General features: G+C 36.4%; 1 protein-coding gene across 1 annotated transcript in view; it reads right to left on the bottom strand.

Annotated features, from left to right (window-relative positions):
* Positions 1-5,042: 5,042 nt before the first annotated feature.
* The window catches only part of LOC108714247 (FYN-binding protein 1), a 44,113-nt gene continuing 34,574 nt past the window's right edge, over positions 5,043-14,581 (bottom strand). The window contains exons 17-23 of the mRNA XM_018258286.2: positions 12,169-12,255; positions 10,299-10,327; positions 9,537-9,597; positions 8,220-8,286; positions 6,789-6,951; positions 6,297-6,330; positions 5,043-5,729 (exon numbers count right to left, since the gene is read on the bottom strand). Of these exons, the coding sequence (XP_018113775.1) occupies positions 5,711-5,729; positions 6,297-6,330; positions 6,789-6,951; positions 8,220-8,286; positions 9,537-9,597; positions 10,299-10,327; positions 12,169-12,255 (460 nt within the window). The 3' untranslated portion in view covers positions 5,043-5,710. The remainder of the gene's footprint in view (positions 5,730-6,296; positions 6,331-6,788; positions 6,952-8,219; positions 8,287-9,536; positions 9,598-10,298; positions 10,328-12,168; positions 12,256-14,581) is intronic.

The raw sequence follows: 14,581 nt of genomic DNA, 5'->3' as shown, positions 1-14,581 counted from the left end.
ATGTAAAACCTCAGAGCATGTTAATTTTTCATGTGCAAGAGTAGGTTAATTCATTCCAACATTGAAATTTATCTTTGTTGGTAGAATTTAGAACTAAAATGTATTCTGTAACAGTTAGCAAGTTGAATGCATTGATTGTGTCTTTACAGCGATAGTGGGTAGGATCATAGCATTTAACTATACTTTACACATCCTTTAATCTTGGAGTGGTTCCACAACCCGCTTTAAGGTAAATATATGAAATGTCTTATGAAAAGATTCAGGGCCGGACAGGGGGGTTGTGGGCCCACTGGGGCTGCGCCACATCAGGCCCACAACCCCCCAAGGGCCCCCTCTCCCAAGCCGCAAATCCTGCTTTAAACACAATTCTTTATGGGGGGGGTCAGGGGAACCAGCTTTTTAGCACAGGTCTGGGCCAGTTTGACATTGAAAAGATTCATCATAATGATCCTCTAACGTAGGTGTCCACTCATCAGTCTTGCTGGGAGCCTGCTGGCACTACACTCCCTCTTGCCACTTTATACAGAGAGTATATATATATATATTTATATCCATATATATGGATGAAGGATCAGCACACTCTTTTGTGAATGTATGCTCTTTTATTGTGATAGCATCTTATCCGACCTGGGGACCTTTTTCAAGGACCAAAACGTTGGATAAGATGCTATCATAATAAAAGAGCATACACTCACAATTTAAAGAGTGTGCTAATCCTTCATCCATTATCATCCATACAACACATTTTGTGTACCTCTGATCATTAGAGGTTTGAGTGCGGGTCCTCATTTTATATATATATATATATATATATATATATATATATATATATATATATATATACAGGGAAAGTTGTGCTCACCACTAATTTTTAAAAACATTAAGAGGGTGTGCAATGAGGCTGTGACCACAAAATACATATAGACAAATACAAGAGGTCCTCAGTATATATATATATATATATATATATATATATATATATTTCACTCTCCCCAATATCCATGATGTTTTTGTTTAACAGAACATTATCCAAAATGGTTTCTTTGCTAGCTGTACAGTTGGGATACTCTGGGATTTCAGTGCAAGTCTTTGAATGTGACTGATCTGTGCAACACTGTGCCCCTTTGAGCTCATGTGGTTGATTTTATATGTGAGCAGCTAGAACAACTGATTTTGCATGTGAAAAACAAGTATGCGTGTGACCTTGCACTTACTTTAATAATGGTCAACTCAGTTTTTGACCACTGGCACTACATTTTGGCCGACTTTGCAGAGGTTCAAATTAAATGTTTGCCCTTCTTAAGATATTGATCTAACAATTCAAGGCTTGGGCATTTGTCCCGCTAGCAGAAACCTCCATTGAAATTTACTATTGGTAAGGTGATTGCATTGGCAAGGGTTCTCCCTTTCAATTGAATGAAAGGTGGATGAGTTGGTTTCACAGCTTGGCCACTGAAATACTGTACACTCGGCAGAGTAAGGACAACTTTTTCAGCTTAAGATGTTTCCAACTGTTTTAATTGTTTAATGGTAACAAGAGATACACTTGCAGTTGAACCAGAATTTCTTTAAATTAACTGTATGGGGCAGAATTTAAGTGTGAAATCACATACACCATGCGATATTTTATACAACTTTTTACAGTTGGGACATATTATACAGCGGAATAAATATTCTGCAAAGAACAGATCTTTCTATATAAGTATATAGAGTCTATTTTATTTACATGGGTGGCTTGCACCATACAATTGCCCCCTATATCTAAAGCTGGATGGTCTTATAATAAAAACATTACCTATACCTTACTTGCAGCTTTCATACGAGTATTCTTTTTGTGGGAAAGTATAGTTTGACAACAGCAACATCTAGTGGCTATTTAAGATAATTTCTTTTTGCTAAAAAGCACTTGAAAACAAGAACTTTAATAGATTTAGGGCTTTATTTATCAAAGGTCGAGTTGTTTTTTCCCAAAAAAAGTTTTCAAGGGTAGTTTTCAGTAAAAATTTGAATTTTCAGGTTAAGAAAGAAAAAATTAATTTTTTTCAAGATTTCATATACCCTGAAGCTGGAAATGGCTTGAATCCAAAAATACTTGTTTGTAGCCTTCATGATGTTTGGTTTTTTTTCAGTGGGTTTTGCTCGAAAACTTGATTAATTTTAGTGATTCAAGGTTTTTTTTTCGCTGAAGACTCTATAGAATCAACTATTCTGGGGGGTTTTTTACCCCTTTTTTTTCATTCAAGTTTTTTAATAAATAAGAAAGCATTCGAGTTGTGAGTTTATTCGCGGTCTAAAAAACCTCACAAACTCGACCTTTGATAAATAACCCCAGTAAAGTCAGATGCAGGGCAGACTGATTTGGAGCGAGTACATCTCAGGACCTTGTATTTTCTTTCACCAGTACTCACATCCACAATTGAAATACAAAATGCATTCACAAAGTTATGCCTTCATGGCTGTGTCTTCAATTTATACTCTTTTGGCTTTGATTAAAGTAAACCCGTTGCTACCTCATAATCAAGTACGGATTCAGGTATCTCTGGCCTTGTGATCATGCACATGGCTTTAGGCTCATGATCACTCACTAATTTAACTAGGCCTCAGTAACAGTGCACACCTGCAGCCTATGTTCAGATCAACAAAACCAAATGAAAGGAGAAGTAAACCCCTTATTAAAAAAAAAAACCCTACCTCCCCCACAGCCTAGCTGCTGCCCAGGGCAAATGCCCCTAATCCTTCAGTGCAGATTTAAGGCATCAGAGTTCACGGGCACCATCATCTTCTTCTTCGGTCTTCACCGGGTCTTCTTCTGGCACTTCAGCAATTTTCATGACTTTGTGCTGTTGACAAGAACCCAAATACTGATCCAACTGTGCATGCGCTGATACAGAACTTACTTTCCGATGAAGACCGAAGAGAAGAAGATTGTTGTTACTAAGGATTAATTCACTAATATACTGAAAGTTACCTGTTACAGTAGATCTGAAAGCAGGCCCATGACTGCTGTTGCCTCTTTAAGGTTCAGAGTGCAAGTTTTTTTTTTTTACAGCAAAGTATCCTGGGTAAGTGCTTGTGAAAAATTGCATATAAGCCAAATACTTGACTTGAACAACCTATGTATGATGTTACATTTAATTACAAATATTTATACAGCTTGTTGTGTTCATTATGATTTAATAAGCACCCCCAATTTATTTATGTAAATAGACACAAATATAACAAAGAACTGTACGATATACCTTTGTGAAAACGCTGTGCACAAATCATGTAGTTTCTCGTACGGCCTCTTCCTTTGGGCAAAGACAATTATTCAAAATGCCTTAAAAGTCACCTGTATGCAAATCTCATTATCAGGATTATATGTGCTATTTTGTTTATGGGAAATGTTATGTATAACCATGTGACATTTAACGGAATAAAACCAAATGCAACAGGGCTGACCTGTCTCTGGGCTTGTGTCTTGGGACATAATGATTAGAAGACTGCCCTTGCTCAATTCATTATTCTGTCAACTTTATTCAGTGTGGTGTCTAATCTATCCGTTTTGCATCTTTGTCTAGTTCCCAATTATTTTGTTGATTTTATACAAATTGGTGATTCCTAATGTACCTATAGTGCAATACACAGATTTACTGAAATCATTCATTAAAGTGTTTAAGTGTGTAGAGAAATTCTGTTTCATGCTTGTTTTGTATAGCATCATTAACATGTATTCTGCAGCACTGTATGCATTCATAGCTGATATTATAATATCAATACAGGTATGGGACCTATTATCCAGAATCAGGGCCATCTGGGGGGCACTGGGGAGACAATCGTCCAGGGCCTAATTGCTTCTATATGTTAAGGGAGGCCCAGCCGTGCTGCGTTCCTGGATTAGCCAGGCCCCCTTGAGCTGCCGAAGTAGGAGCTGAGTTGCGGCGAAGTAGGAGCCATGCTGAAGTAGGAGCCAAAAGCCGCAGAAAGAGGAAGAAAAAAAACACTAATGGTCATTTTTTTTTCTTTTAAATTGTTTTTTTTTTTTAACTTGGGGGGCCCTGGTCAAAAAAAGTTTTTTTTTTACCTTGGAGGGGGGGGGGGTCCTGGTCACCAAGGGTTTTTGTTTTTTTACTTGTATGGGTCACTGGCCTTGTCGGGGGGCCCAGAAAATTTTATTGCACAAGGCCCCTCAAATTCTGATGGCAGCCCTGTCCAGAATGTTTGGGACCTGTGGTTTTCTGGATAACTGATCTTTCTGTAATTTGGATCTTCATACCTTAAGTCTACTAGAAAATCATGTAAACATTAACTAAACCCAATAGGATAATTTTGCTTCCACTAAGGATTAATTCTATTTTAGTTTGGATCAAGTACAAGGTACTGTTTTATTATTACATTTTTAAACATTTGGATAAAATTGAGTCTATGGGAGTTTGCCTTTCTGGAATTTGAAGCTTTCTGGATAACTGATCCTATAGTATACCATGTAGCACAGTGCACACATTAACAAAATGAAATGTCTAGCCCCTTCAAATGTATATGTCTATAGACCAAATATATCTGATACAGAATAATAAGGGCAGTGCATAGCTGAAACCTTGCATAATTGTTTGTACTACACAAAAGTAGGTCTTCAACCTACTGGAATACAAAAGACAATCAGTATTTATTTGGGGCTCATATTGGGCTGGCTGGTGAATCCTTTAGGTATGTAAATGTGCCCTTGCGCCTATGGGTCTGCCTGATTTAATCATTCAAACTGTGTGTCCATTGAAGTCACAGGTAGGTAGCTGAATACTTTGCAGGTGCACTATAACTTTAAGTAGTTTAGAACTTCTTTAATCAGCTTAAAGTTAGCAGCTAGAATTGTTTTAGTTATTTTCAAAATCCTAAGAGAAACGACACACATCAACAAAACGTTTGCCAAAGCCATCCCGATATCTCTTGAACACTGCAGCTGCTCAACATTACAACCAATTCTGCATTCAACTTTGGCAAGTGTTGTGTTGCAGGCACGGTATCGATATTTACATTTCTATTCAACATAAAACATGAGATTGAGATGAGATCTACTACACACATTTATTTATTGCAAAAAAGGCAACTTATGATATTAAAAGTAATGTCATTGTCCAGCTTCTTGGTTCATTATTAGCACAATTATGGGAAGTAAAGGAGAAGTAAGTTGTTCGTCAAATTTCTACTTCACAAATGAACCTGCATAATGTACTCCTCTTTATCTGTAAGCCACAGACAGACTGAACAAAAGGGGAGACAGAGGCAATGTTTTTTTTTATAAATCTCATAAGTTCTATTTAAACTAACAGCTGATTACAGGAAGAGGTAGAAAGACTAATAAAAAGAAAATAAGCAGAAATGCATTTTCAACTCTGTTCGTTTTGTGGTTTACGTGTTTATTGGACCCGTAAACGACAATCGAGATACAAATCAAAACATAAGACACACTAATCAAAACATAAGACACACTTTATCTAAATAGTGAACCAAAAAGACTCCATATGGATGTGTTGTGTGATCAATGTTCAAAAAGGGCTAAATTCTGCTTGTGTGAACTCTTTGGTGCTGAATGTAAATAGGAAGTGTCAGGTATAAGATTTATTATTCAGAAGAAAATGCATTTGCAGAGGTTGACACAGCAAACGCATCTGCTCTTCTACAAACCATGAACAATGTTCAGTCTTTTCTTCTGTCCTTGCCCCTTAGTGAATCTCTAGCTGAATACATTGTACCTGTAAAAAACAGACAACAACAAGTTTCCCTTATACGAATTGAATTAAAGGGGGTTTTAAACCTTTGAACTAACTTTTAAATGATGCCGAGTGTGATATTCTTAGACAATTTACAATGGATTTTAATTTTTTATTATTTATTATTATTTCTGCGTTATTTCGTTTTCTATTCAGCAGCTCTCCAGTTTGCAATTTCAAATATCTGTTTGCTGGGGTCCAAATAACCCTAGCTACCATGCAATGATTTGAATAAGAGACTGGAATATGAATAGCAGAGCGAACAATAATAATAATAATGTTGTTGTTGCCTTACAGAGCATTTGTTTTTGTCAGTGACCCCCTTTGAAAACAGGAAAATTTTTCGAAGAAGGTAAATAATTCAAGAACAATAAAGACTAAAAAATGAAGACCAATTGAACATTTGCTTAGAATTAGCCATTCTGTAACATACTAAAAGTTAACTTAAAGGTGAACCACCCCTTTAAGTAAACACACCAAACTGACAGTTATCCTATGTAGGACTCACAGCCTTTCAGCCAATATAATATTTTAAAATCAAGCACTTACGTAAAATTAAGGCGTTCAATTGCAACATGTCCATCTAGAAAAGAAAGTATAATGAATGAAAAGCTAAAATGAACTGGATACTGATTTTTTTTTAAATCTAAAGTGGCACAGAGTTATTTATATTACAGTGACTTAACTGCCCATTATAAGTATTAAGAGTGATTTGTATCTTGTATCTTACCTTGCCTCATGGCAGGAGTGGCCCTGTCTGCCTTATATGTATAAAAGAACACTGTGCCATGGCAATTACATTCAGTTGTTTCCCTGTATGAATATGGAGCAATGCCTTGGCAGCAAATGGAATTTATCTCTATTTTTTTTATGTACTCCATATATTACTGTCTGTCACTGCTGCACAGGATCTCTGTATTGGCCTTGTGTCACTTTAATGTCAGCACAATAGAAAGGTATCCCGCTAATTAATTATAACAAAGAACACGCAAAGAAATGAGTCCATGAGGAGCTGGATAAACACAAAATAATTCAACTCACATTTTCCAGCAGCATTTCGACAGATAACCTTATTTTCATCTGTAATGTCTATAACCTCAAGTTCTTCCCCAGGCTTTACAGATAAGTCAAATTTAGTTTTTGCTGAACGAGGCGCTGATTCAGTGACAACAGCAATGTTGACAACAGCAATGTCTTTGGTGTACTAGAAAAGCAAGGTTCATGGTTTCAGCCTAAATTTCTATGGAGTTAAGCTGTATATAATTATCAATAAAGTAGCATAAAATACTTACTTTCCTAAAAAATAAATTACATTTGTGCATCAGAAACCTAAATTAAATAACATTAAAACTTAAAATCATTATCTTAAATTTGATTAAACTAAGTTTGCCCAGGAGCAGGAACCCATACCAATAAATAAGATGTTTTTAAACAGATTACGAGTACATTCTACCTGTTGATTGGTTGCTATTACAGCTCCAGGGCAAACTTAGTGCCATTTATTACACAACCCCTAAGTGCCCAAGATGTTACAAATGAAAGGGGAACTCTAGCTTTCAAACCAAGAGGCCCACATAACACAGAAAACCTAAAATATCCATCACAGTTACTGGTTTCTCCAAAAATTATGACTAAATGCCATTTTCTATGCTGAAATCCAGCTGTTTAACAGTTCTTCTCTTTCTGCATCATTAGAAATCCTGGCAGGGAAGGAGGGACTAAAATGCTGATGTTACAAATTGTAACAACTGCTCCACAGCTTACAGACAGCTTGCAGGAACTACATAACCCACAATGCATTGCGCTGTGATGTTCTGTTCCTTATTGAAATCACATGGGAAGGGAATTGTGGGGTTTGGAGGATGCAGGCTAAGGACAGATGGCTGCTGATACCAAGTAACAGTAGTCAGCCAGCTCAGAAAAGTAGTCAGAGAGATCAGCAGAAGAGCACGGGGCTAGGCTTAGGGAACTGTCAGAAACCATTACAAATGATGAAAAGTCTGCATATTTTTTAATTGATTTATATTGCAAAGTTGCTTGAAATTAGGTTTACTTTTCAAAAAGCTTAAGTTATGCTTTTGTGGAGTTGTTCCCCTTTAAGACATAAGTTCAAACTCATGTGGGTGTGTGAGGCTCCAAACAGCACAATTCTCTTTACAATGTTTGGTGTTCATTCAATATTAAATGAAAATACTTTTGGGTTTTCAATAGCAACATACATATGAAAATTGAGGGGTGGTTGAAGAGAAGGAGAAATAATTGTTTCTCTTCTGTGACCCACATTGTCCATGTGTATGAGAAACTAAAAAAATTTGGGGCATACTATTTCATCTGCTGTCAGCCTGACAGTGAATTATAAATGGGACAGAAGTAGAAATAAGCTCTGTACACTAAAAAGCAGTTGTGTGTACATGGCCTACAGTTTTACACATATAGTTTCTGTATGGTTATGTGGCTCCAAGATCACAATACCTTAAACTTTACACGGAATTCTCTCTCTTGTTTGGAAAGTTTCTTTGTCTTCTCTTGCTTCGCACCACTGTGAAAATTTATATTTTCCATTTATTATCTTATCACATGTGAATATTCTCATAATATCTCACATAATACAATATTGATGTTTCTAAACAGTGACTAAATAACCTTCAGACCATACGATTGCAGAGCTAATTTTGCATTTTAAATTAAAAATTATTTTAAGAGCGATGTAGAGATCCTCCACCAGATTAAAATGAGAAGTTCAACTAAAAAAGAATAGGCCTTCTGGAAAAGCATGCCTTGATTATTTAGCTTGTATGATCATTAAAGGAAAAACATGTTTTTTTCAAAACACATCAGTTAAAAGTGCTGCTCCAGGAGACTTCTGTACTGAAATCTGTTTTTCAAAAGCGCAAGCATTTTTTATATTTCATTTTGAAATCTGACATGGGGCTAGGCATATTTTCAGTTTTCCAGGTGCCTGCAGTCATGTGACTTATATTCTTGGCTTAATATTCACTGGGAGTTTCTGTGTCAAGTTAAATCGTATACACCCCTACCACCTTAGCATGGAGCCAAGAAAATCTTTAATTTATACACTCATTTTCTTCAGCTCATAAATAAAAAGAAACGGTGTAGCAACTCGTAGCTCTTACACTAGATTTACCCCTGGAAAACCATCTTTCTTCAAGGTAGGGTCTTTCGCCCATAGTGGGTATGGGACACAATGGGGGTGGTTACACGGGTATGGGATGTCTATTGCAATAAATCTATTCCGATTAGCGATGGGCAAATCGGCCCCTTTTCGCTGAAAATTCTGCATTGAAGTCTATGGGTGACAACATTTTTTGACTTGCGACAAAATTATTTTTTGAATCACGACAAATGTTTTCTCCCACTGGAGTCGATGTGCATCAATTTCGCAGCGAACGCAAACATTTCACTTATTTCCAATATAAATATTTAAATTTGATAGATGCAGTATGGAATCATTTTATTACATTTTGAGAGGCAGTTGAGCATTATTTTTGCTTCTGGTTTCAGTCCCATATACATTCTGTAAATACAGATGTAGGTGCTGAAATAAGTATAAGAGATCTGGAAGATATGGGATAGTTTAATACACGTCCATTTTTAAAAGTCTCTATCCATCTCTATTTAATCTACAATAAATATTCAGATGCAAGGTCTTTCAACTACAAATGTTATTCAAGGCAGCTTCTATATTCATATTATTTATCAAGCTTACATCTTCCAGATACCCACATACAAATTCCTTCACTATTGTACAAGATGCTGCATAATACGTACTTTTTGTCATCTTCAGTGATTGTTGTAGCATAAAAATCATTGTCATTGGGAAACTCGATATCTGTTGAAGATGGACAAAAAAAGCATTAAGCATGCAGTGCTTAGATGGTTATTCATTGATCAGCCTACAAGGTAACTCACAAACTATACTAAATTGATAATAAATGGCAAATCAGTCATCAAGTTGGATTGATGTGAACAATTCGATTTGGCAGGGAATTAAAAAGACTTCATTTGCCACCATGCACCCACTAAGAAGGTACATTGGTAGATGAAATTTTCAGTCTAAACAGAATGAATATAATCCAATCCAATGTTGAACCAACCCCAAGAAGACTATCATGACAAGATGGTTGGGGCAGTGTGGTTTAAAGCTGCAAAACTGTAAACTTCATTTTAGAGAGAGTCAATTCAAATCATACGATTGATGCTCCGAAAATTTCAATTTATCGAATTGTTGCAGCTAAGACTTGATTATATCGGATTATCAGACTCTGACTTTATTGGATTATCCAGCAGGTCATGATGTCAGGAAGCAACTTCAGGGACATCTGCCATTGTCTACATGACCTCGACAGGTTTGAGAGTATTTTCGGATTCGGATTTTTTAACAGCTTTAGAGTTTAATAAATGTCTAAATATTCAAGTCTTTTTTTCCTCTAGAAATTTGAGTTTTCTCCTTTAAAAGCTCAACCAAATAAATTCGAGTTTAATGGGCCCCTAAGTGTATCGTGATTCAACTATTTAAAAGATGGTACTTACATGAATCTGTTGATGAAGATGTTCTTTTGCTGTATCATAGAGAGAGGACAATTTATAATAAATCAGTGTTTAGATTTTATATAAAGCAAAGCATTTATAAGCTCTAGAATTTACCATAAGGATTGTTCTTTCTGGTATGTTTAGTTTCAAAAGGATAATATAATGTACCCCTCCCAAGAGTTCTAATAACCTTTTTATTGTGCAATAGGTGTTATATTATTCTTTATATCATTTATTTAGTATTTGAAAACAGTGTAAAGAATAGTGGGCCCAATACCAATCCTTACAGCAAACCACTTAATCTTATTTAAATTAGAAAATTCCATTGCCACTTATCATCTCTACAAGACCTCCAAGTCAGTTCTCTGTACGTGTAGAAATAGCAGGCTTATAATTTTCAGGTTGAGACTATAACACGTTTCTAAATATTTGAAAAATATCAGATTTCGATCAATATATTAGTACCAATCCAAAAGAGAGCTTGAGATAATTAGAAATAAAGGCTTGGTTTAAACTAAACTAAGACCCTTAAAGGGAAACTATACCCCTGAATATTGCAGGTCTCTATAACAATATATAACATAAAATAGTGTGAAACACTGCTTCATCTAAATACTTCTTTAGTAGGATATGCCATTGGATAATTCTAAATCAAAAATTGCCTGTATAATTGTATTTATGTCCACCACCTGCCTCATATGATTCCCTGTGATTGCAATTGTACACAGACAAAGGGCACACATACAAGCTAAGTTACATCAGCCAATGAATGGACAGAGTTCCCAACGTATCCTGTTACAGTTAGAGCCACATTATTTCCGGTCAGGGGATTCCTGATCTCTCACAGACCATCACAAAATGAAGGAAAAGATGTAAAAGAGCACTATGGACCAACACGCACACTTTCTGCAGACTTTACATCCCCCTTTAACATCATCTGAATTTTAAACTTCTCAGTGGACTAGTGCATTTAAAGGGCCACTATACTCTCATGTAATACATTATATTAATTGTCCTTGGAATTACTTTATTGTTGCTAACAGTACCATGCAAAATACCTTTATTTTTCAAGCCCCTTTGTGTTCACATCACAGGACAACATCTTTGGAATTACTTTACCATACTAGTTAACAGGACTATTATTTCCTGATAAAATAGTAGCAATTTGATGATAGGGTGTTTGGAGGGGTGCAGTAAATAGCATTTTGTGTACAGAGGATCATATTTACAAACATAGGTATTAAACAGCATCAGTGCAGTATCCAAAGGCTGCTGTTAAACATTTTGCTCTCATTTCCACACTTGAAGACTGATAAAGACTTTTTGTAGATTGTTTGCTATGGGTAGCTGTGCTGGCACAATATAGCATATGTATTTTAAGCCAGCACAAGAGCTTGGTTCACTAATGTATAGGATACTGCATCATGAAGAATAAGGGTCCCTTGTGCCTCTGCTTGTTGTGCATTGCATGGCATTCACATTACCTGACAAAATTGAGCTAGACCCAAGAAAGAACCAACTTATTGACCTCCCCAAGCACAAATCGTGTGTGATTTTGCATCTAGTGATAGGCCAGATAACACAATGGAGCAAATTTGGCTTATTGGGCAAATTTGCACCTGGCAGTAACTGCCCATGGGCAAATTTGCCCAATGTCAATAAATTAGCCCCCAATGTTAACAAAATTGGAGTCACTGTTCTGCACTAATCCTTCCATATAAAGCCAACAAATTGGCACAAAAATAACCTTGCTGCTTTTTAGCATGAGATGCAATGCCAGATGTTTTCTATCTCCTGCTTAGCGTGATGCATTCCTATCAGGATTGTCTGCTAATTAAAATTTCTGTAAAAGGAATCATTCGCTACTCACCCTGTACTCTCTCTAGGATTTGTTTCTTTTGATTTCTCTTTATCCTTCTTGAAAAACCGTGGCAGTACTTTACGTTTTCCTCCAGAGCTTTAAAAAAAAATAAAAAATTCGAAAATGTCCTTATTTGCATTGGTAAATATCCTATATAAACAGGAACATTTTAAGTAAATACAAACACTGTACTGTTAATACATTTCAAAACAAATGCTAGCTGTTTTTGTAGTATAGTACAAACATTCTTTAAATCATTCTCCACAGCTAAATAGTTTTATTTATAGTCAAGCCAGCCATAAAGAGTGCATTATTCATTTTTTTTTTATCAATAATTGTAAAATTACAATTCTGCACTAAATAGATCATATATCCCCCTCCCCATGCATAACTTGGAATGCAATTATCAAACTATTGCCTAGCCAATCTTTAAAATTTATATTAACATTAAAAATTGGAATGTAATGAAGAATAGTTAGCAAAGAAAATCAAACGTACAATAGTGAAGGAAAAAAAATATTTATTTTCTTCAACATAGATACCTGGGAGAGACAGGCATGAGAAGGATTCCCCCATGTATTATTCCCCTCCCACCATTGCATAGGGCTTGGCTTCACCACAAAATGATCCAAAGGTTCCACCATTGCTTCCAGGCAAAAGCATACAGCAGCTTGCTCAACTGCCCCAATCTTTCAGCAGCCCATCCCTGCCCCAGCCAATGCAGACAATTACTCAGGTGCACATTTCCTTTAGTGCAGCAGGGAGAATCTTGCAAAAGCATGTGGTCTTGTATCTGTGATGGAACATCACTTTAAGACACAGTAAAAGGAAAGAGCAGGCTACAATATCTCTTTTACCGTCAGAAGCCTCCAGATAATGGGCCACAGCCATTGTAACAAATCCAACTCCAGCACCCCAGTTCTTACCGACTACTTCAGTATATACCTTGGTGCTCCTTCAACAGTTGGAAGTCTGAGAAACATTCCCATTTCCCCCAAGCCCCAGACAGCATTTAGAGGGCAGGTGGGGGAGAAAAGATTTCCTGTAACTCAGACCTAAAATATAGGAAGACACCTCTACTTTTGACAATATAGTTATGTAGGGGCTTACTATTTCCAGCATACCCACAGTTACCTCAGTAATTTCTATAAAAGATCTACATGCTCTTACAGGAAATATTATGGGTGCAGGGCTTCTAATTCCCATAATTTTCTTGGTCCCAATCCCACTCAATTTATAGAACCAGAAACACATACAACAGGGAAAGGTGGCACTGTGACAGAAGTAGGAGATCCTGCTCACTATTAGGGAAAGCTCAACATGCATTGATAGGTGGGGATGCGATCTGTCTGCTGGGACTGCATCTAGAGCCCCTGGCTAAAAGCCCCATTGTACACCATCCTCAACACCAAGGTGCCCCATACATTGTTTATCAAAAGATGCTTAGCAACATAAGTGGCAAGCCTGGGTGTGAACATAGTCATGGCAGCAACAGTGGAACAAGGCAGTCATACTCAGGAATACAGAATGTAAACCAGTCACAAGGAAGCGAAGCATAGAAAAATAAGATGGCAAAAAGCCACAATTAATAAGCAGCGAGGAAATCAAACTGACCAACAAGGCTACATCTCTGAAGGCCAAGTTAAATAATGGCTTATGTATCAGTTGTCCCTGAGAGCGGAACATACTGTACATACTCTTATACTATGAACAGCTTGTATAAACACCTAAAGTCTAACTGGCAGAAAAATCTTGTCTAACTAGTTAACTGACATATCTGAAATAACCAAGAAGGGAGAAATATGTGTCATGTTAAGCACAAATTCATATTTGGCTTAAAAGTTGCATCATTCTTATGAGCTGTACGAAGTCAGAGATACTGGACCAATACGTTTTAGTACAATGTATGGGTAATACACTCATACCAAATATATCATTATTATTATTAACATGTATTTATATAGCGCCATCATATTTTGCAGCGCTGTATATAGAAATCACCCTTTCCCCAAAAATGGTGCTTAATTTCAGAAAATATTGCTTTGGTCCTTTGATTTTTCTTGTTACCAATATTTCCCAAGGCTCCCTCTTCGACTCTTGTGCATGAAAACAATTAGGAAATCTGGATATGTTACTATACTGCACATCCACTAGCCAAGATAGCCTTGGGGATACTTAAAAGATGGTGGCACAACCCTTAGTTGGAAAAAGTTAGCCTACAGACTCATTAGTTAATAAAACCAGCATTTTTGGACAAATAAAAAATACGAATGGACATGAAAAAATGAACAGGGCACAATATTCTTTTTTAGGCTGCACAAACATTTTATTGCCTCTACTTTCCACACATTTATGGAATAATGCTGTAAACAGAGAAAGAAACTGTTAGGTTTCCATAAGCTTTTGTATCCATTGTCATTTT

The sequence above is a fragment of the Xenopus laevis genome, chromosome 4L (genome assembly GCF_017654675.1).
Source record: "Xenopus laevis strain J_2021 chromosome 4L, Xenopus_laevis_v10.1, whole genome shotgun sequence".
Taxonomy (NCBI): domain Eukaryota; kingdom Metazoa; phylum Chordata; class Amphibia; order Anura; family Pipidae; genus Xenopus; species Xenopus laevis.
This window is presented reverse-complemented; position numbering and strand designations above follow the sequence as displayed.